The 20,224-nt window shown below is 47.7% G+C and overlaps 1 protein-coding gene across 2 annotated transcripts in view; it reads left to right on the plus strand.

Annotated features, from left to right (window-relative positions):
- Positions 1-20,224, plus strand: part of VCL (vinculin) — a 140,026-nt gene that overhangs the window by 79,287 nt on the left and 40,515 nt on the right. For both annotated transcript variants that reach the window (XM_060236692.1, XM_060236693.1), the window contains exons 6-8: positions 727-887; positions 11,898-11,988; positions 19,603-19,750. In XM_060236692.1, the coding sequence (XP_060092675.1) occupies positions 727-887; positions 11,898-11,988; positions 19,603-19,750 (400 nt within the window). The remainder of the gene's footprint in view (positions 1-726; positions 888-11,897; positions 11,989-19,602; positions 19,751-20,224) is intronic.

Raw genomic sequence — 20,224 nt, forward strand, 5'->3', positions numbered from 1 at the left:
ATACTCTATGGCAGGGGTGGCCAACAGTAGCTCTCCAGATGTTTTTGCCTACAACTCCCATCAGAAAGGATTAACATCCAGATGTTTTTGCCTACAACTCCCATCAACCCCAGCCATTGGCCATGCTGGCTAGGGCTGATGGGAGTTGTAGGCAAAAACATCTGGAGAGCTACTGTTGACCACCCCTGCTCTATGGGAATCATATCTCTGGAGGGTATAATGGAGTGCCCAGTAGACGTTGCCTCTCCCCTCCACCACTTTCTGATGACCCTGAAGCAGGGGAAGGGCCTCCAACCCAGGGGATTCCTTGTGGGACCATGGAGGTATTATGAACTGAGAAAAACAACAAAATACTCTCTCCGTTAACAAAACTGTTCCTCAGTATAATATGTAATCACAACAATTCATAACAATGCAGTTAGAGAAGCATCCTGTGCATGATGTGGCTGCTGTGCATAAATCTTACTCCTTTCTGGATCCAGTCCAATGATAAAAAGAACCCCTCTTCTTCTAGGGACCGTTTTCCTTATTCAGAGGTTCAGTAGACTTGTGGCTTCCTCTGGTTTTTTATATTTAATTCACGCGGGACGCCACTGCCAATTTCTATCTATCAATGTACTGCGAATGTTGCATCTTCTTTCTGATTCCATGCAGCGACCATCTCTTAGCTAGTACGTCTTCTGTCTTCTTGATAGGCGTTTCTAATCTACCCTGTCATCTTCGCAGCTATGAAGATTTTTGTCACAACTAAAAATTCCAAAAGCCAAGGAATTGAAGAGGCCTTGAAAAACCGCAACTTCACGGTGGAGAAGATGAGTGCCGAAATAAACGAAATCATCCGCGTGTTGCAGCTCACGTCTTGGGATGAAGACGCTTGGGCCAGCAAGGTGGGCACATGCTCCCATTTAGGATTCTGTTGTCTAAACAGAGCTTTCCAATAATATATGGTGCTCTTATATACTTCAGAAGATGACACTGTAATCAATTTGTGTGGCATGTAAAAGAAGTGTGTTCAAACTGGTGATAAATAATAATGTTACCAGAAACAGCCAGTTCTGTGTATTGAGAATATTCCACCAAGCATTACTATGCAACCGCCATACTTTAAATCAGATTAATATGATACATTTTTTTTTAAATTGCAATATGTTTTACACAACCCCCCCAAATCTTTTAGTCAATTCAGGCAGTTCTCTCAACTCTGGAAGGCAGAGTTTGCCATTCTGTCATGATCTGTAGACCGTGGTTAGTGCTTGCATCCAAAAACCAAATTGGAACTCTACTTCAAGCTGTTTGTTTTTCTCCTTCTGCTATGGAAGGTGTTTGTGGCTTGCTGCTTCAGATCGGTTAAACAGTAGTTAGTGCTAAAGAGGAACTGGAAGCCATGCGCAGGCTTGCAGCTCTGTGTCTGGGGTGTCCTGTGGCTTTTTGGTAGAACTGGCGTCCTAGTAAGTGGTGGACTGATGCACTTAACTGGGAATGCATTTATCTGAAAGCAGTGAGGATTTATTCCAGGTGTGATCAAATCCAGGATGTGTGGGGTACAAGTATATAAATTATATACAAAAGTCAGATTTCTTTCCATAAAGTTTCCGGACAATCCATGGAATATTTGGAGATCAGATGAACTAATTTGCTGTGCTCCTTCTTTGGGGGCTCATCTAAATCTGCATTGGGGGAGGGAGGCCTAGGCTCTTTCCCAAAGCATTTGTGTCGTTCCTTGCAAAAACACAGAAATCCATTTCCAGCAGTTCTCTGTTCTGTCGCTTAACTAGGCAGAGTACTCAAATTCAGAAATCTCATGTAACAAAAGTTAATCCGTGGTGCTGAAAAAGGGCAATGAAGGGGGTAGAATGTCCCCACCCCCGCCAAGCCTTTCCTGCAGCGAGGGGTCATCTTATCCCGGAAACCAAAGGTGGATAAATGCCTGACAAGGACATGTTGCTTTATCCTCTCTGGCTGTAGTTTTTCCGCTCCTGATGGGCCTTTTCTTTTAGAGACATGCTGGGAATGAGGGCTCTTGAAGAGTCTCAAACTTAAGCAGCTGTAGCAATGAGTGTGACATTATGTCCCTCTTCATTCTCACCCAAGTTCTTGAGAGATGGTTCTCTTTTTCTCCCTTCAAGGCTTACAGGGACATTTTGGTCATCATTTGAGATATGCAATGAAATAATATGTGAATGGCTGCTATCTCTTGGTCATCCAGTACTGTGGCAAAGAGACTGCGTAATGCACAGCAGACGGGCAAACTCAGTTTTCCTTCCCTTGGGGTTCCCCTTTTGCTCCTAACTGTCCCGTTCTCAGGATGCAGGCAGGAGTCCAAAGCCAGTCCAAGGTCAAAGTCCAGGAAGTCAAGCAGGAGCCAAGTCACCAATTCAGAGTCACAAACCGGAATCAGAAGTCAATGTCCAAAAGCCAAAAGCTCAGGGTGCCAAGGAAATCAAGCCGGTCAGGATCAGGAAGGAGCGTGGATGCAAGCCAGAGAATAGACTTGTTGCTTCCACCAGGTTCTGGGTGGGAGCTAAATAGGAGCCTCAATCAGCCTGCTCCCTGAGTGGCAGTGATTCTGCTAGAACTCAGGGCTGAGAGACCTGAAGCATCGGCGTGCCTCATGTCTTCGCTCTGAAAGTTCTTTCCGGAGCCTGCTTCAAACTCTTGAGATGGGAGGAGGAGAGCTTGGAGGAGATTGATCATCAGCAGCTGACACTGGTGCCTGGAGAGTGATTGATGGGCCAGCTGCTGTTTGTTCAGCTGAGGAACTGGCTGGCAACTCTTTCAGGTCTGTTAACCCTTCCAGCTCCCCCTCATCAGGGCTCATGACACTAACTCTGTGGGATCACTGGAGCTGATATCACCAAGAAAGGAATGCCAATGCCCATTTTCCAGTATGGCACAGTTATTGCTGGCATAACTCGTCAGGGTTGGCTCTTTGGCAGATTTGGTGATGCCGCTAATGAAACTGCCTTTATAGTCAGATGTGGTCTGCCTTTCCAGTTTGGCAGCAGCTCTCTGGGTGTCAGATGAACCTCTTTGCTGGGCCTCTCCCCTGCTGTCCTATTACTCAGGGTTGCCCAAAACTGAGCCTCCTACCTAGTGCTGGCTCTAGGGCACATGGTGCCCCAACCAGGCTCCGCCCTGCTCCCTCCCTCCCTCCACAGCACTCCATAGCCCCCACCCCCATCAGAGTGCTCCATGGCTGGGCCCTTCACCCCCTCCTCCAGGCACCCTAGGCAACCACCTATTTGGATCCTACCCACACAACAGATACTTTCCCAGAGGTTTGTGACCTTCCCCCAGATGGAATGTACCGCTAGTAGTGGAAAGTGCCATCAAGTCCCATGGGGTTTTCAAGGCTTCCAGAGGTGGTTGGCCCTTTTCTGCCTCTGCGTAGCAACCCTGGACTTCCTTGGTGGTCTTCCATCCAAGGACTAACCAGGGCAGACCCTGCCTAGCTTCCAAATCTAACGAGATCAGACTAGCCTGGAATTTCCAGGTCGGGCCCATCCTAATTGTGTGTGAAGGGCCAAGCCAGACTGCCTATTCCCTGGTCACAGCTCTGACAACCATTAATTACAGATTTGTTGCACATTATACAATCAGCAACATTGTTGTCAATGAGGTAAAAATCACTTCCAGGCTGTGATCACACACACTAAATAATGAGCTTTCAATCCACCCCTGATGCATTTTCCAATTGGATTTTAGTGTGAGAACTGGCAAAATCCACTTGGAAAGTGCATTGGAAGTGGATCGAAAGTGCATTATTTAGTGTGGGTAATCCTCAGACCCAGTGACACATTCCCCACTTGGATCAGCCTTCTAGGGAGGACGTGGCTTGTGATGTCACTAGTCAGGTTCCGACATCTCTCTGAACGTGGGTTGCTGCAGCTCCGCTTATCGGGACAAACAAGCAATCTGTCTTGTGCTGTTCTCGTGTAAGCGGTTCCCACACAATTCATTCCATGGCATTTAAGTCTCTGTTGAATCCTGCCCCGCTTTCTGTACTTTTATGTCCATTGCTTGTGTTGTGAAATGTGAATACATCTGATGATTCCTTTTTCTGTATCTTTGGGTTTTTCCCCCTCCTGTTTTTCCGTTTCTTTTCTCACCTTTAGAAGGTAAGCTCTCCTCTGCCCCACCCCTCGGCTGTTGTGATCTTTGTACTAAAACAGAAGCGCATGGCCCTGGGATGTGGTGTGGTGTGCAAGAGGGTGTGCGGTGTCTTTTGCTGTGTGTCAGATGTAACGCTGCACTCCTTTCTGAAGGCGGAGGAATTAAAATGCACCAAAAGCATTGCCAGCTACTCAGCTGTGAAATATGGAGTTGTTGACGAGGCGTTGACAGCCATCCCCGGCTACCCCATGGCTTGCTAATGTGACTTTAATGAGGGCAGGGCTTTCCTGCTGTCTGCGGAGGTGGCGTCTCTGCTGCCGTGGGCTTCTATAGCTTATGAACATCTGAACATTTTGAAGGAGGCATTCCTCTCCTCTTTTTGCACCTGAAGCAAAGACGATTTGATGGATGCCTCAGGTATTTTTAGCCAGCATGTCTTCTTCCTTCCAGCCTAAGAAGAGGGGGTGGGGATGTCGCTGTGAGCATTTTTGGGGGAGGGCTACTATTTATACAAATGTAAGGAGATTTTTTATTTAACTGGGAGTCCCTGACATTGTAGAGTGTGAATACAAAACTGCTTGCCAGAGGAAATGATCCAAGAGAAGCAGCTCTGTGTGGATGCTGGCCATTATAGACGCACTTAACAGCTTTCTCAAGGCGGCGGTTGTAGGGGAAACCGTTCGCTGCAGCAGCAGGCAGCACGGAGCGGCAAATTGCATTTTAAGACCCACGCCATGTTTAGAAGTATCTGGGACTTCCGTGCATGCGTGTGTGTGTTGTCTCCTGCCTCAAGAAAATTGCTTGACTTCAGTGGTTATAAATCCCCTGCTCGGCTTCTCAAAATGGAGACCCGAATTCCAGCGACATCAGAGGAGGTTCAAATGAGAAGACAGAAATGAAAAGAAATGCCTTGAAGGTTTTGGCTGGCTGCGGCCTTCACAGTTTGAAATCCTTGACCGGAACTGTAAATTGGGGCTTCTTTTCATAATTGGAGCAAGTCAAGGCTTTCCCTTCCACTCCCCACAAAAAATATATCATAAGAATATATCATTGTGTGTGTGTGTTTATTAATGATGCATACCAAGTATATTTACGGCTGAGCTGCCAATGCATTTGTTCAGTTGTAAATATATCTTTCAGAAGCGGGTGCAGGGAGTAAGCAAGGAGAACATAAGAGTAAACATGTTGGATCAGGCCAATGGCCCATCCAGTCCAACACTCTGTGTCATACAGGGGCCAAAAAAACCTAGGTTCCATCGGGAGGTCCATCAGTGGGCCTGGGACACTAGAATCCCTCCCACTGTTGCCCCCCCACCTAAACACCAAGACTACAGAGCATCACTTACTCCAGAAAGAGAGTTCTAACAGTACGCTGTGGCTAATAGCCACTGATGGACCTCTGCTCCAGATGCTTATCCATTCCCCTCTTGAAGCTGGCTATGCTTGTGGCCGCCGCCACCTTCTATGGCAGTGAATTCCACATGTTAATCACCCTTTGGGTGAAGAAGAACTTCCTTTTATCAGTTCTAACCCGACTGCTCAGCAATTTCATTGAAGGAGAAACCCGGCTGAGAGAGAGATGTCCCTTTCAGGGGGTTTGTGGCCTTCCCTTCTGAGAAGATAGGCCAGGTTTTGATGGCCTTCTCTCTTGGGGAGCAAAATGCTGGCCCCTCGTGCAGACCTTACAGCTTGGCAGAGCAGAGTCCCGTGGCATCTTCGGGCACCAAGATTCCCAGGGTGTGAGTTTCCAAGAGGCCAGACTCTCTATGTCCGATCCCTGTTTCTGATGAAGGGACCCACATCTGGCCAAGGGAGCAGTGACTCTCGAAAGCTCACGCCTGGATATCTTGTTCGTCTCGGAGGTGCCACTGAACTCAGATTGCAACGTGGCTCCCCTCTGGAATGTATAAATGGGCTTTCTGCTCAGGGCACAGAATGCAGCCCTACTTTTTAGCTCTGGATTTGGTGATCAAATTCCAGGCATTGTCTGGGTTTTGCATTGTTTGCTGTGGGTGAAAATCCCCAGACTTAATGCCTGTAATTTGGTCACCAAATCCCCCGCACAGGACAGCAGTGGGGCTCAGGTTGGTGGCTGGATCTTAGTCAATGCTCCTTTGTGCAGCATCCAGCCAGCGTCCTGATCTGGTATTACTTAGCTTCCCGTATATGCCAGAGTTCACTTCTTTAGCTGTGGGAGACAGGGAGTCAGTCGGAGGTGCTTGTCTGTCCTCTTCAGGTAGAGAGTGAGTCCCAGCCTGGCCACATGGCATATTTGCACTTTGCCTGGACATCTTGGGAGCAGCCATCTATCTCCACTCTCTTGACCCAGAACTGTTGGTTCCGTGGGCTAATACATGGGTCAGGGGCTTACTTTCTCCCCAGCAGAGGCAGATGTTAGAGGGACCGAGAGAGTCTCCTCTCTTATCTGGGCATTTCAGAGGGAAGTCTTCTGCCTTCCGTCACTATTCATATTTCTTGTCCTTTCACGAGGTCAGGGAATCTAGAGCTGTTTGTGGTGAATCTGCACCCTTCCCCTTTCTGGGTCAGGCTTCCACTGGGAAAAGAAGATTCCTCCAAAAAGAGAAGGGAAATAAGTCAGTCTTTTGGGTGAAAACTCCACCCCATCTTTTGCAGAGCAGACCTTTCCACTCTTTACATGGGAAATCCCAGGCACTCACCCTGCGATGAAATTGCAGACAGGAGATTCATACTGTAGCAATTCAAATGGCACACAGTCTCCCTTCTTCAGGCTTGGAGAGCAGGGATTCCTGTTAAGGCTTAGAGGAGATTCTGGTACCTTGGAGCCTTTTCGTGGTGGTGACTAAGTTAGCAGTTATGACAGAAACTTGGACTTGGGAGTTTTCCTTCCAGCGTTACCTTCTTTGGTAAAGAAAGGCGGCTGTGGCTCAAAAGTTTGTCAGTATTAGAGCTTGTCTGGCAACTTCTCTTTGACAGGGGCCATGTTTTCACAGGGCCGCAGGCAGCTGACTCTGGTGTACTAAGGCATGGCCCATTGACCCTGAGGGAAAGAGGCCACGCTCTCCTCTTCTTAGGACCCTACCCACACCAACGGACAAATTGCCTTTCTTTCTCCCAAAATGCTGAACATAAGAGCATAAGAGAAGCCATGTTGGATCAGGCCAGTGGCACATCCAGTCCAACACTCTGTGTCACATAAGAACATAAGAGAAGCCCTGTTGGATCAGGCTAGTTGCCCATCCAGTCCAACACTCTGTGTCACATAAGAACATAAGAGAAGCCATGTTGGATCAGGCCAATGCCCCATCCAGCCCAACACTCTGTGTCACATAAGAAAAGCCACGTTGGATGAGGCCAATGGCTCATCCAGTCCAACACTTTGTGTCACATAAGAAAAGCCATGTTGGATGAGGCCAATGGCCCATCCAGTCCAACACTCTGTGTCACATAAGAGAAGCCATGTTGGATCAGGCCAATGGCCCATCCAGTCAAACACTCTGTATCACACAGTGGCCAATATATATATACACACAATATACACACACAATGCCTGCTGAGGGAGATGGGGTGGGGTCACACATAATGGGCCACAGGAGGCTGCCCCAGAGCAAGCCCCTTGGCATGGAAAGAAGAAGACTGCAGATTTATACCCTGCCCTTCTCTTTGAGCCAGTTTGGTGTAATGGTTAAGTGTGTGGACTCTTACGTGGGAGAACCGGGTTTGATTCCCCACTCCTCTACTTGCACCTGCTGGAATGGCCTTGGGTCAGCCATAGCTCTGGCAGAGGTTGTCCTTGAAAGGGCAGCTGCTGTGAGAGCCCTCTCCAGCCCCACCCACCTCACAGGGTGCCTGTTGTGGGGGAGGAGGATAAAGGAGATTGTGAGCCACTCTGAGATTCGGAGTGGAGGGTGGAATATAAATCCAATGTCATCTTCTTTTCTGAATCAGAGTCTCAGAGTGGCCTACAATCTCCTTTCCCTTCCTCCCCCACAACAGACACCCTGTGAGGTAGGAGGGGTTGAGAGAGCTCTCACAGCAGCTGCCCTTTCAAGGACAACCTCTGCCAGAGCTATGGCTGACCCAAGGCCATTCCAGCAGCTGCAAGTGGAGTGGGAAATCAAACCCGGTTCTCCCAGATAAGAGTCCACTTAATCACTACACCAAACTAGTTGTCTTCAGGAGTGGGTGTCTCTGTCTACCTCTCATGGCACCTTCCCAGAGTTCATCAAGGATTTCTCCTAGATCTCCCTGCTCTTTGGAAACTAGTGGGGAGTAACGGTTATCCCTTTGCATTGTGCTAGATATCCCATAGTTTCTAAATCAGGATTGAAGAAATGCAGATTTCGCAAGGCCATGCCCAGTTTCACAGGGTATTTTTTTTAATCTATGAGGCAGTCAATGGTGTCACCTTGATCAGTAGTTCTTGTTGCTATCCATGGGGGATCCCTGGTTGATGTAGAGAAATAGAAGCCCTGATGCATCTAACTAAATATATGAAGAAAGATGTGTATATTTTGGTGTCGATTCTTTTAATAAAGTTTAATTGCTAAAAAAAATCTAACTAAATGTAAAGTAAAGTAAGTAAAGTAAAATTTTATTTATATCCCGCCCTCCCCCGCCACGCAGGCTCAGGGCGGCTAACAACAGCAAAACAACAATACATTTAACAAAACATTAAATTAACCCCAAACCGATTAATACATTAGTTAAAACAGTTACTAAATCTAAAAACATTAAGTTAGATCTGACAGTACCGTTATTAATCGACGCTATGCCTGTCAGTTTGTGAATGATGGCGGATCTCCAGACTGGACCATTTTGATGTTTCTCTGTGGACTTGGTCAGCCGTTCATGAATGCCTGTTTGAAAAGGGTGGTCTTGCAGGCCCTGCGGAACTGATCAAGGTTCCGCAGGGCCCGCACCTCCTCTGGGAGTTGATTCCACAAGGAAGGGGCCGCGGTAGAGAAGGCCCGTGCATAGGTAGTCCGAAGATTAACTTCTTTTGGCCCAGGGGTGGTCAATCTGTTTTTACCTACTGACCTCAGTGCTCTCTGGGGCTCATACGGGGAGAGACGGTCCCTCAGGTAGATCGGTCCTCGGCCATATAGGGCTTTAAAGGTAATCACCAGCACTTTGTACTGGACCCGGTATACAATCGGCAGCCAGTGCAGTTCGCGCAGCCCCGGCCGTATATGCTCCCATCTTGGGAGGCCAAGCAGCAGCCTGGCCGCCGCGTTCTGCACTAGCTGCAATCTCCGGGTCCGGCACAGAGGCAGCCCCATGTAGAGGGCGTTACAGTAGTCCAATCTTGAGGTGACCGTCGCATGGATCACCGTTGCTAGGTCCCGGCGCTCTAGGAAAGGGGCCAACTGCCTCGCCCGCTTCAGATGAAAGAATGCTGACTTGGCAGTGGCTGTTATCTGGGCCTCCATTGATAATGAAGGCTCCAGTAAAACACCCAAGCTCTTTACCCGCTGCGCCACCTTCAGCGGCGCACCGTCAAAGGTCGGGAGAGATATTTCCCTCCCCAGAGCGCCACGACCCACACAGAGAACCTGGGTTCAGCTTCGCTGTGTTCAGCTTCAGCCCACTCAGCCTAAGCCATGTTGCAACAGCCTGTAGGGCCTGATCCAGGCTCCCCGGGGCAGAGGCGGGCCGGCCGTCCATTAGCAGATAGAGCTGGGTGTCATCTGCATATTGATGGCAACCCAGCCCAAACCTCCGGACAATCTGGGCAAGAGGGCGCATATAGATGTTAAATAACATTGGGGAGAGAACTGCTCCCTGGGGCACCCCACAGTCTAGTGTGCGCCTCTGGGATCGTTCACCCCCAATTGCCACCCTTTGTCCCCGACCCATGAGGAAGGAGGAAAGCCATTGTAAGGCCAACCCCCTAACCCCTATGTCGGCGAGGCGGTGGATCAGCAGCCGATGGTCGACTGTATCAAATGCAGCCGACAGATCTAATAACATCAGCACTGCCACACCGCCTCGATCCAGTTGCCGTTGGAGGTCATCTACTAAGGCGACCAGAACCGTCTCCGTCCCGTGGCCTGGCCGGAAACCAGACTGGCATGGATCTAGGACAGAAGCGTCATCTAGAAACCTCTGTAGCTGCAACGCCACTGCCCTCTCGATAATTTTACCTAAAAATGGTAAATTAGACACCGGTCGGTAATTTGCCAATTCGGCCGGGTCTGCTGTAGGTTTTTTCAAGAGGGGACGGACCAAGGCCTCTTTCAGAGGTGTTGGAAAACGCCCCTCTGAGAGGGATCTATTTATGATGTCCCGTAAAGGACATCCTAGCTCCCTCTGGCATTCGTATGTGACATTCGTATGATTCCAGGTGGACTCCCCCCTTTTTGGTGAGGGAACCCTCCATCTGCCTCCTTTCCAGATGAAAGCCTCTCCGCAGAGAACCTTTTTACGTGCAGCCTTTCCTTTACCTGCAGTCTGTAGCTTGGCCATTTTCATTCTTTCCTCCCAAGTCCCACCCCTCCTTGGCCATTTTCCCCTGCAAAATCTCTGCCACCCAATCGGAGGGACAGAAGGGATCCTAGGAGATGTAGGCCCTGGAGCTACTCCTACACTGGAGCCTATAGGCCTCATTAGCCCTTGGATCATGACACCATTGCATGGATTACAGTGGTTGGCTGGGAGTGACAGGTAGGGAGCCAGTTGCCTAACCTGGCACAGTTGAAAAAGTGCCAGCTTGGCTACTTTTGCGACCTGAGCATCCATGGACAAGGCGGCACCCAGGCTCTTAATGGTAGGAATTGATGAAAGGGCCATACCATCAAGAGCAGCAACCTGACCTCACTCCCCACCCCCACCAGAGAACCTCCATCTTACCAGGATTCAGTTTCAGCCGGAATGTGTGACTAGCCCAAGGTCACCCAGCAAGCCTCCATGGTGACTTAACTAGTCACTTGTGGCCCATCCTTATTAACACCTGCCCCCCCCCTGCAGGCTTTTGCACCTCCTGTGTGTACCTGAGTACATCTATTTGTGCAAAAGAGCCCACATGCGTTTGCTTTACAAATGAAACTGGGGCCCCATGCCTGGCTAAAAGTGATGTTTAAATTTCATGTTCAGCTGTACTTGCATTGAATGTAACATGAGAAGTACTCAGTGCACTTGCAGGCCCGTAGCCACAGGGGTGGGGGATGGCCCCTCTATTAAAACCCCCTTCCCCCTATAGGGCCCCTCCGTTGGACTGCTGGCAGTTCAAGGAATCTGTGGGAAAGCCCAGCGGGGGTGGAGTTTGCACAAAGGGCTCCTCAAGTGGAGCCCTTCGTGCAAATGGGGCCATCTGGCCCTGTGGCACCCCCCCCCACCAAATTTCTTACCTTGGGGGCCCCTGCACCCAAAATTTTCTGGCTATGGGCCTGTGCACTTGTAAAGAAAAACCGGGTGTGTGGTTTGTAGGCATGTGCACTGTCACTTCTGAACAGGGCTGCTGTCTTCGGGTAAATAGAAAACTAAACACTGCCCCCTGATGGAGAACAGGCAGACTGTGGAGTGTGCATGCAGAAAAAATGGTGTGGTGATTTCGTCTTAAATGTGTTAACATTAGGGGAGTCTTTCCTTCCTGAGTGGTCAGACTGCTTGCGAAATTATGGTGCGTAGACAGACCTAAAACAATGCATGCTCTGCCTTCTGCCTTCTGAGTGACTGGCACAGAAGTGTGCCGGTTGTTGTGCGCATTGTTCTCATGCAAGCAGGCCATGCTTGTCTCTTGCCTCAGAATCTGCATTTCGTAGTGCCTAATTGGAATATTCTCCTCTTTTTTAAAAAACACTAAGGACACAGAAGCCATGAAGAGGGCGTTGGCCTTGATTGATTCCAAGATGAACCAGGCCAAGGGCTGGCTGAGGGACCCGAATGCTCCAGCAGGTAACGTTATGCCCTTCAGCATCATCTGGGAAGCTTCCAGATAAGGGTCACAACTAGGTTCAGGTGTTGAGTGGCCTGCCTTGCAGGGGACTGTGTTGAGAATCAAAGTTCCATACCGACTAAAAACTGAATTCTGCAACTCACGTCGGTCATGTATAGCGCTAGACATTTACTTTGCATAATCTCTTTTGCTCCTGTCTCAAAAGGTATATGCAATACTAACAATGCTTCACAATGTTCAACTGGGTAGAATGCCTCCCAAAAGTTTCTAGCACAAGATTCTCCCAAGTTCCGGCTGGCAAGGACGCTAGCTTACAAGCTCATTTAAAATGTCCCTCTTTTTCAAAATGGGAACAGCTTCATGATATACAACAGTTTCTTGAATGGTGTTACATTCTTACACAGGAACGAACGAATATTTTTAAAAGTCTCAATATGGAACACTCCTCCAACAGGAAACCAACCTGTAATCAGAGTTTTTATATCAAATTGACTATATCCCATTCTAATAAAAATACCTACCCATGTTTCACTTGCAGACTGTTCTCACCCTCAATAAACAGTTAAAAAGCATTCCAAGATTCACAATTACAGGGGAGCGGTTCTCTGAGTCAATCTGATCACCCATCATTTAAAAACTTCAATTGGTTTCCAGCAAGTGTATATAATTAATTTGTTGATTTCCACATTTGAAGAGAGATGTGCTACCATTAGCCGTTAAACATGACATGAATACAACTTAATATGACGAATATGAGGGCGATCATATGAACATATGAAGCTGCCTTCTACTGAATCAGACCCTCTTCGGTCCATCAAAGTCAGTCTTGTCCACTCATACTGGCAGTGGCTCTCCAGGGTCTCAAGCTGAGGTTTTTCATGCCTATTTTGAGTTGGAGATGCCAGGGATTGACCTTCTGCTTAGCAGATGCTCTACCACTGAGCCACTGTCCCTCCCCTAAAGATCTTAATATATGAACATATATATGAACATATGAAGCTGCCTTCTACTGAATCAGACCCTCTTTGGTCCATCAAAGTCAGTCTTGTCTACTCAGTCTGGCAGCTGCTCTCCAGAGTCTCCAGCTGAGGTTTTTCATGTCTGTTAGCCCTTTTTAGTTGGAGATGCTGGGGACTGAGCCTGGGACCTTCTGCTCACCAAGCATGTGCTCTACCACTGAGCCACTATCTGTCACCCATTGATTGGCAGCCAGGGTTGATTCGGCTGATCTGGCTGGCTAGGCGGGTGTCCCCTACCTCCCTCACTGCTCCACATGTGCCCCTCCCGAAGCTGCGTGTTCGGTGGAAGAGGGCAACCATCCCAGATAGAAGGAGTGTATTGTTCTTCATTCAAGGGTATACGATAGCTGCTCTCCCCTGCTAGAACTTAATATAACATTACATACATTTTTATACAAAACAGTTTTGATTCAATCCATGCGGCAGAAGAGAACGTAATTTAAATGTCCACAATACCCCTTGGTGTAAAAGAATCTTTGGAATATTAACAAAAATATTGTGGCCAGGTGGGTTGTGCTAAAACACTACAAAGAATCTCTGTTCATCAGCATACAGTCCATCAGTAAAATCCCATATCTTGGAACATAGGTCCAGAATCTGTAAGAGTAATGGAAGCATCTCTTGTCTTGCATTTTCTGGAGAAAAGCCATGGCACCCAGTGTATCTCAAGTCAGTCTGGTGTCATCCAATTAATAAGAACATAAATAAGTACATAAGAGAAGCCATGTTGGATCAGGTCAGTGATCCATTCAGTTCAACACTCTGGGTCACACAGTAGCCAAAAAATCCAAGGGCCATCAGGAGGTCCATTAGTGGGGCCAGGACACTAGAAGCCCCCCCATTGTTGCCTCCCCCCCAAAGCACCAAGAATACAGAGCATCACTTGGCAAATGCAATACACATACAGAGCATCACTTGGCCCAGACAGAGTTCCAACAATACACTGTGGCTAATAGCTACTGATTGACCTCTGCTATAGATGTTTATCCAATTAAGGCAGCGGCTCTATCAACTTGCCTGCCTGAATTAGTCCCACCCCAGCATACCTTCTGTTGAATCAGAACCTTTTTGAGCCTGCAGGCACCTTTGGGATTCTGACACATCTGGGAAGGGTGCAGACATATAAAATGGTGGCCACAGGAGACAGTCTGCCACAAAGTGGCTGCCGCAGCTCACCTTCAGTCCCACGGTGAAAATTCTTGTGCCCCTGTGGCAGCTGCTGGCAAAGCAACCTTTTGAAAAACCTGCACAGCCAATCAAATCTCCAGTGGCCAATAAGAAGACCTGCTAGGCAAAAGCACCATCTGGGCCCCACCCAGTTTCTAAAGCCACAGGGCAGGTGCTAGGAAAGTTGCTGACAGGCACTATGGTGTCTGCAGGCACTGTGTTGGAGGGGACCCCTGGGCTAGAAGCTTGGTGTTGAACTCTGTGCTTCATGGCAGATCTTAGCAGGGGTGGAATTCTAGCAGGAGCTCCTTTGCATATTAAGCCACACATCTCTGATCTAGCCAATCCTCCAAGAGCTGACAAGGTAAGCTCCTGGAGGACTGGCTACATCAAGGGGTTGTGGCCTAATATGCAAAGGAGCTCCGGCTAGAATCCCACCCCTGGATCTTAGACTACAGCTAGAGCTGCCAAGCCTTCGGTCTGGGCGGGGGTTTCCTCACCTGGTTTCCCAACCTGCCGACCCACATTGGTCTGGCGGGGGGAACCTCCTCCGACGTTGTTGGCATGATAATATCACCCGGAAGTGACATCGTGGTGCTGCGGCCATTCTAGGCATTTCCGGGAAAACTCTGTGGTTTTCCCAGATGCTCTAGCCATTTCCCCTCCCAAATGGCTAGAACATCTGGGGAAACCATAGAGCTTTCCAGGAAATGCCTAGAGTGGCTGCCATGTGACGTCACTGGCGTGATGATGTCACTTTTGGATGACGTCATTGCGCTGCGCATGCAAAGCGTGCAAGAAGAGAGTCCCCTGCCAGAGGCTGTGAAGGACTTGGCAACCCTAACTCCAGCGTGTGTTGATTTACAGCAGGAGTGCAGTTTTACTTTAATGCGATGCTTGCTCTGAATGGATGTTTTTCAATTTCAGTTCCTCCATGTAAAGCAAATTGTTTGCATGCCGAGTGATTTGGAAAGCTTTGCTTACTTTATCGTCTCATCCAAATTATTTTGCTCAGAGCCTTCCCACATCAGTATTCCAGTGCTCCTGTTGGGCATAGAATGATGCTGCATATTTATTACCCTCCTCTCTTTCCTCTGCTATAAAGGAAATGTTTTCTCCATTAAATTAAAGACAGGAGAACAGAACTGTGTAATTGATAAGATGAATGCCAGCTCTGCATCGTAACGTGATTACGCTGGCTCTCCAAAGTTAACTCGAGTTTGCATCTGTGCTTACTGGCTGGCACCAGGAAATCTATGAACCGTGTATTTGCGATACTGCCATGGTTTAGCTCTATGAAACTTGCTCAGGCATGGGTCAGTTATTTTTTCTTTCCTGGGCCTGATAGGTAAGTTGGAAATACTGTTTTGAACAGGCAATCAAATCATAGCAGGACTGTTTATATCAGTGTACAGCAGGGGCGACCCAACTTGCTTAATGTAGGAGCCACAAGACATGAACGTCAGATGTTTGAGAGCCACAAGACATGAATGTCAGATGTGGGAGGGAGAGAGGTAGGGAAGAAAGGAAGGAAGGAAGGAAGGAAGGAAGGAAGGAAGGAAGGAAGGAAGGAAGGAAGGAAGGAAGGAAGGAAGGAAGGAAGGAAGGAAGGCAAATAGATGGAGAAGGAGGGAGGGGAGGTGGAAAGCAACTTTAACTTTAAATGCATCCTCCAAGCCACTGGTTGCCTTGGCTTGGAGAAGTGATTTAAAGAAACAAGTGCCTTCTCCAAGCTGGCTGATGGGGTGGTGGGGGCTTTGAGAGCCACACTGGTGTGCAGTATCTGGCCCTAAACCGTCTTGTTTCTCTTACAAGCAATAAAATGCCTCAGATTACATTAAATTTAAATTTTCATGGTATAATCCTAGTTTCACAGTTTTGGTTAAATAAATATAGTAATTATAAAAAGATCAATCAAGATGGGTAGCCGTGTTAGTCTGTCTGTAGCAGTAGAGAAAAGCATAAGAGACCACCTTAAAGACTAACAAAGTTTGTGGTAGAGAAGGAGCTTTCGACTCACAAAAGCTAATACGCTACCACAAATTTTGTTACTTTAAGGTACTCCTGGACACTCGCTCTTTTCTCCTATAAAAGATAGTGCTGAGTAGAATTTCTACTTGGGGTCGTTGCAGCTATAATGCTCTGAGTTGATAAAACAATTAAAGTGGATGGTGTAACCACAAATGTTCCTTCTCTGCAAATTTTCCCTGCTCTTGCTGCATCAGATAAAGTTGGTACTGCCCTTAACTGGATTCGGTGCTAACTGGCCCCAGTTTTAAATCCTGTTTAGTCTTAACCAGAGCATTTTTTGTAGCAGGAACGCCTTTGCATATTAGGCCACACACCCCTGATGTAGCCAATCCTCTTGGAGCTTACAGGGCTGTTAGTACAGGGCCCACTGTAAGCTCCAGGAGGATTGGCTACATCAGGGGTGTGTGGCCTAAGATGCAAAGGAGTTCCTGCTGCAAAAAAAGCCCTGCAGAGAAGCATAAATGCCTAGGAAGAAGGGAGATGAGATTCCATTTTTCCATGGTAAAGCCCTTAACTGTATTTGAGAGGAGGACAGTGAGATCCACATCAGCTTCTACTGTAGGAAAGGTTCAAGTGGGCAGCCGTGTTGGTCTGAAATAGTAGAACAAAATAGGAGTCAAGTGGCACCTTTAAGACCAACTTAGTTTTATTCAGAACGGAAGCTTTTGTGTGCTCTAAGCATCAGACGAGGAATCCGGCACGGTGAGCAGAGCCACACATAGCTGGTAGGCAGTGGCTCAGAATGCAAACTGGTACAAATTTAAGATCCAATGACAGTATATTAAAATTAACAAATTGAGCAAACCTTTGATCTGAGTAGCATGAGCATGCAAAAGCAATAAAACAGTAATATGTCAACATGTGAGAATATCTGTCAATGACTATATTGTGTTAAGATCCAAGCGGGCAGCCGTGTTGGTCTGAAGCAGCTGAACAAAGCAGTAGTCAGGTTTCACTTCTAAGACCAACCAATTTTTATTTAGAACGTAAGCTTTCGTGTGGTCTTAAGCACACTTCATCAGATGAGAAATCCAGTGAGCAAAGCCATACATAGCTGAGCAGAGGCATACAGAGCTGGTAGGCAGTGGCCTGCCATGTTGCATTCTGGACTGCTGCCTACCAGCTCTGTATGGCTCTGCTCAGCTATTTGTGGCTTTGCTCACTGTGCTGCATTCCTCGTCTGATGAAGTGTGCTTAAGAGCACACGAAAGCTTATGTTTTAAATAAAAATTGGTTGGACTTAGAGGTGCAACTTGACTCCTGTATTAAGCCTGGGTCAAAAGGAAGGTGTTTATAACTGTAGGAAAGGTTGTTTGGGGAAACTGCTCATTTATCAAGATCTAATTCAGATTAATCTCATGGCTGGTGAGCCGTCTGATTTAAGCGCGTCTCCATCTGTTTCATTTCAGACGCCGAAATAAGCTTATCTGTCTCCCATGGGAGACAATGGGATGTGAAAGATTTTTCCTTTGGCTGCACCTTCTCAGCTCTGCTCTTGACCCCTGAGTCTCCTGTGTACATAGATTGGGGAGGAGGATCTAAATTGAAAATCTTTTGAGAGCAAAAACATTAATTTGGATCCAGCAGAGGATTGCTACCATTAGGGCAGGGGTGTCGAACTCATTTGTTATGAGGGCCGGATCTGACATAAATGAGACCTTGCTGGGCTGGGCCATGTTTGGTCAGGCCATGTGGGTTCCTATTTAAAATTAGGTAGCAGAGATATAAACTTTATAAAGGACATAAATTAAGTATGTATTTTTAAAAAACATAAAACATGCTTAAAACATTAGCACTTGTTGGTCTTAAAGGTGCTTTCTTTGTGTCTCTCCCATGGGATCCAGGGATTTGGGCAAAGGAAGCTCTAGCTCTTTCCTGCCTTCCCCAGGGACTGGGAGGGGGGAGAGGAGCCTCAGCCAATAGAAGGAAGAAAGACTTGGCTCAGTGGCTCTGCTGTGCAACTGAGTAAGCCTTGCAAAGTGAGCTATTATGCAGAAGGAAGTAAGAGATAGGGAGAAAGAAGCAGATGACAGCCAGTTGCTCGGGGGCCTGATAGGAGGCCTCTGGGGGCCTGATTCAGCCCTTGGACCACATGTTTGGCACCCCTGCATTAGGGAGATGATTTTTGGCTGATTCCCCCCATCCCTTCCATAAGCAGAAATTTTGGAGGGAGCCAAAACAACCATTCTGCTGGGTAGTGTGACTTTTGATATGTGAATGTGTCTTTGACACCTCTGACATCCATGGTGATTCTTACAGTGAATGGAGAGGAATTTCTCTAGAAATCCTTTGAAACGAAAGAGTGTCAGCTAAAGCAGATCTGTACAGCCAATCAGAAGCCTTGCTGGACAAAAGCCCTGCCTGACCCCTCCCACTTTCTACAACTACTTGGGGGGCACCCAGGAAGGTGTTGGCAGATCCTATGGTGCTCATGGGCACCTCGCTGGGGTATAGTGTATGGTGGCAGCTGTCTTTATAGCGAAGGCCACTGTTTCCAAGGTGGTCAGGAGTGTTTTTCTTCACAAATAGCCCTGCCTTCGGGGTCAGGAATGCCTGTGCTTGTCCAGCTTCACAAGTCTCCACACTTGTGAATTTCTGTTCACATTGATTGGCAAGTTTCTCATTCAGTTTCCCTGCTCTTCCATTTCTGGTCTGAGACTCCACAGACATTCCCGCTCAGTGACAGAGAACCAGTTTGGTGTAGTGGTGAAGCGTGCAGACTCTTATCTGGGAGAACCAGACTTGACTCCCCACTCCTCCCCTTGCAGCTGCTGGAATGGCCTTGGGTCAGCCATAGCTCTGGCAGAGGTTGTCCTTGAAAGGGCAGCTGCTGTGAGAGCCCTCTCCAGCCCCACCCACCTCACAGGGTGTCTGTTGTGGGGGAGGAAGGTAAAGGAGATTGTGAGCCGCTCTGAGATTCAGGGAGGAGGGCAGAATATAAATCCAATATCTTTGTCATCTTTTTAAAGGCAGGAGACTGATTCCGTCTTCTTACCAGGAATTGACAGTGGACAGAAATTGGCCCTGAAGTGGTTTTTTTTTAAGTTGTTTGCCTTTCTCACTCATGCTGTAAAATTATGCAGATGGCAGAATACTCTGACAATTCCATGGAGCTACTGCTTGGAACGAACGTGGGCACCAAAATCAATTGACTTCCAATGAAGTGTGTCCTGCCGAATCCCGTGAACTGATACACCTATTACTAGAGAAACGTTATCCTGCTGTGGAAACTCTGCCTGTTATGATGGATTATATTTCTTGCAAGAGTTCATTCGCTAAACTTGCCTCCCTCCCTTCATTGGATGTTGCATTGGTTTTAATAGGCCTGGCCGTCTCCTTTACGTAAATAATGCATGGTCCCATTGTCCCCATTCACACCTTCTTGCTTCCCACCAGGCGACGCAGGTGAACAGGCCATTCGGCAGATCCTGGATGAAGCGGGGAAAGTTGGAGAGCTCTGTGCGGGCAAAGAACGCAGAGAGATTCTGGGAACCTGTAAGATGCTGGGGCAGTTAACTGACCAGGTGGCAGACCTTCGAGCCAGGTAAACTCCCACTTCCTACTAAACACAAGTAACCAGGGCTTTTTTGGCAGCAGGAACTCCTGGCGTAGCCAATCCTCCAAGAGCTGACAGGGCTCTTCTCACAGGGCCTGCTGGAAGCTCCAGGAGGATTGGCTACATCGTGGGGTGTGGCCTAATATGCAAATGAGTCCCTGCTACAAAAAATGCCCTGCAAATAGCCCTTTGCTTATGAATAGTGATTCTGGCATTCCAAATATGGCATCTCTTTAGAATTACACAAATGGGTAGATGGATACCTGATTTATTTTATACAACGATGATCAATATATTACTAGGATTGAAATGAACTGTTCTGTCTTCCTTAGATGGAGAAGTTCTCCAATTAGACCTTGGGGCATGCACAGTTCACTCCATTAGTCTTTATATGTCCCGTGTGTCATACGAACAAGAGACTGGACTTTGCAGCCCCCTTTCCCCTGTTTGGTTGAGTTATTT

This window comes from Heteronotia binoei, chromosome 4, assembly GCF_032191835.1.
Source record: "Heteronotia binoei isolate CCM8104 ecotype False Entrance Well chromosome 4, APGP_CSIRO_Hbin_v1, whole genome shotgun sequence".
In the NCBI taxonomy this organism is placed as follows: domain Eukaryota; kingdom Metazoa; phylum Chordata; class Lepidosauria; order Squamata; family Gekkonidae; genus Heteronotia; species Heteronotia binoei.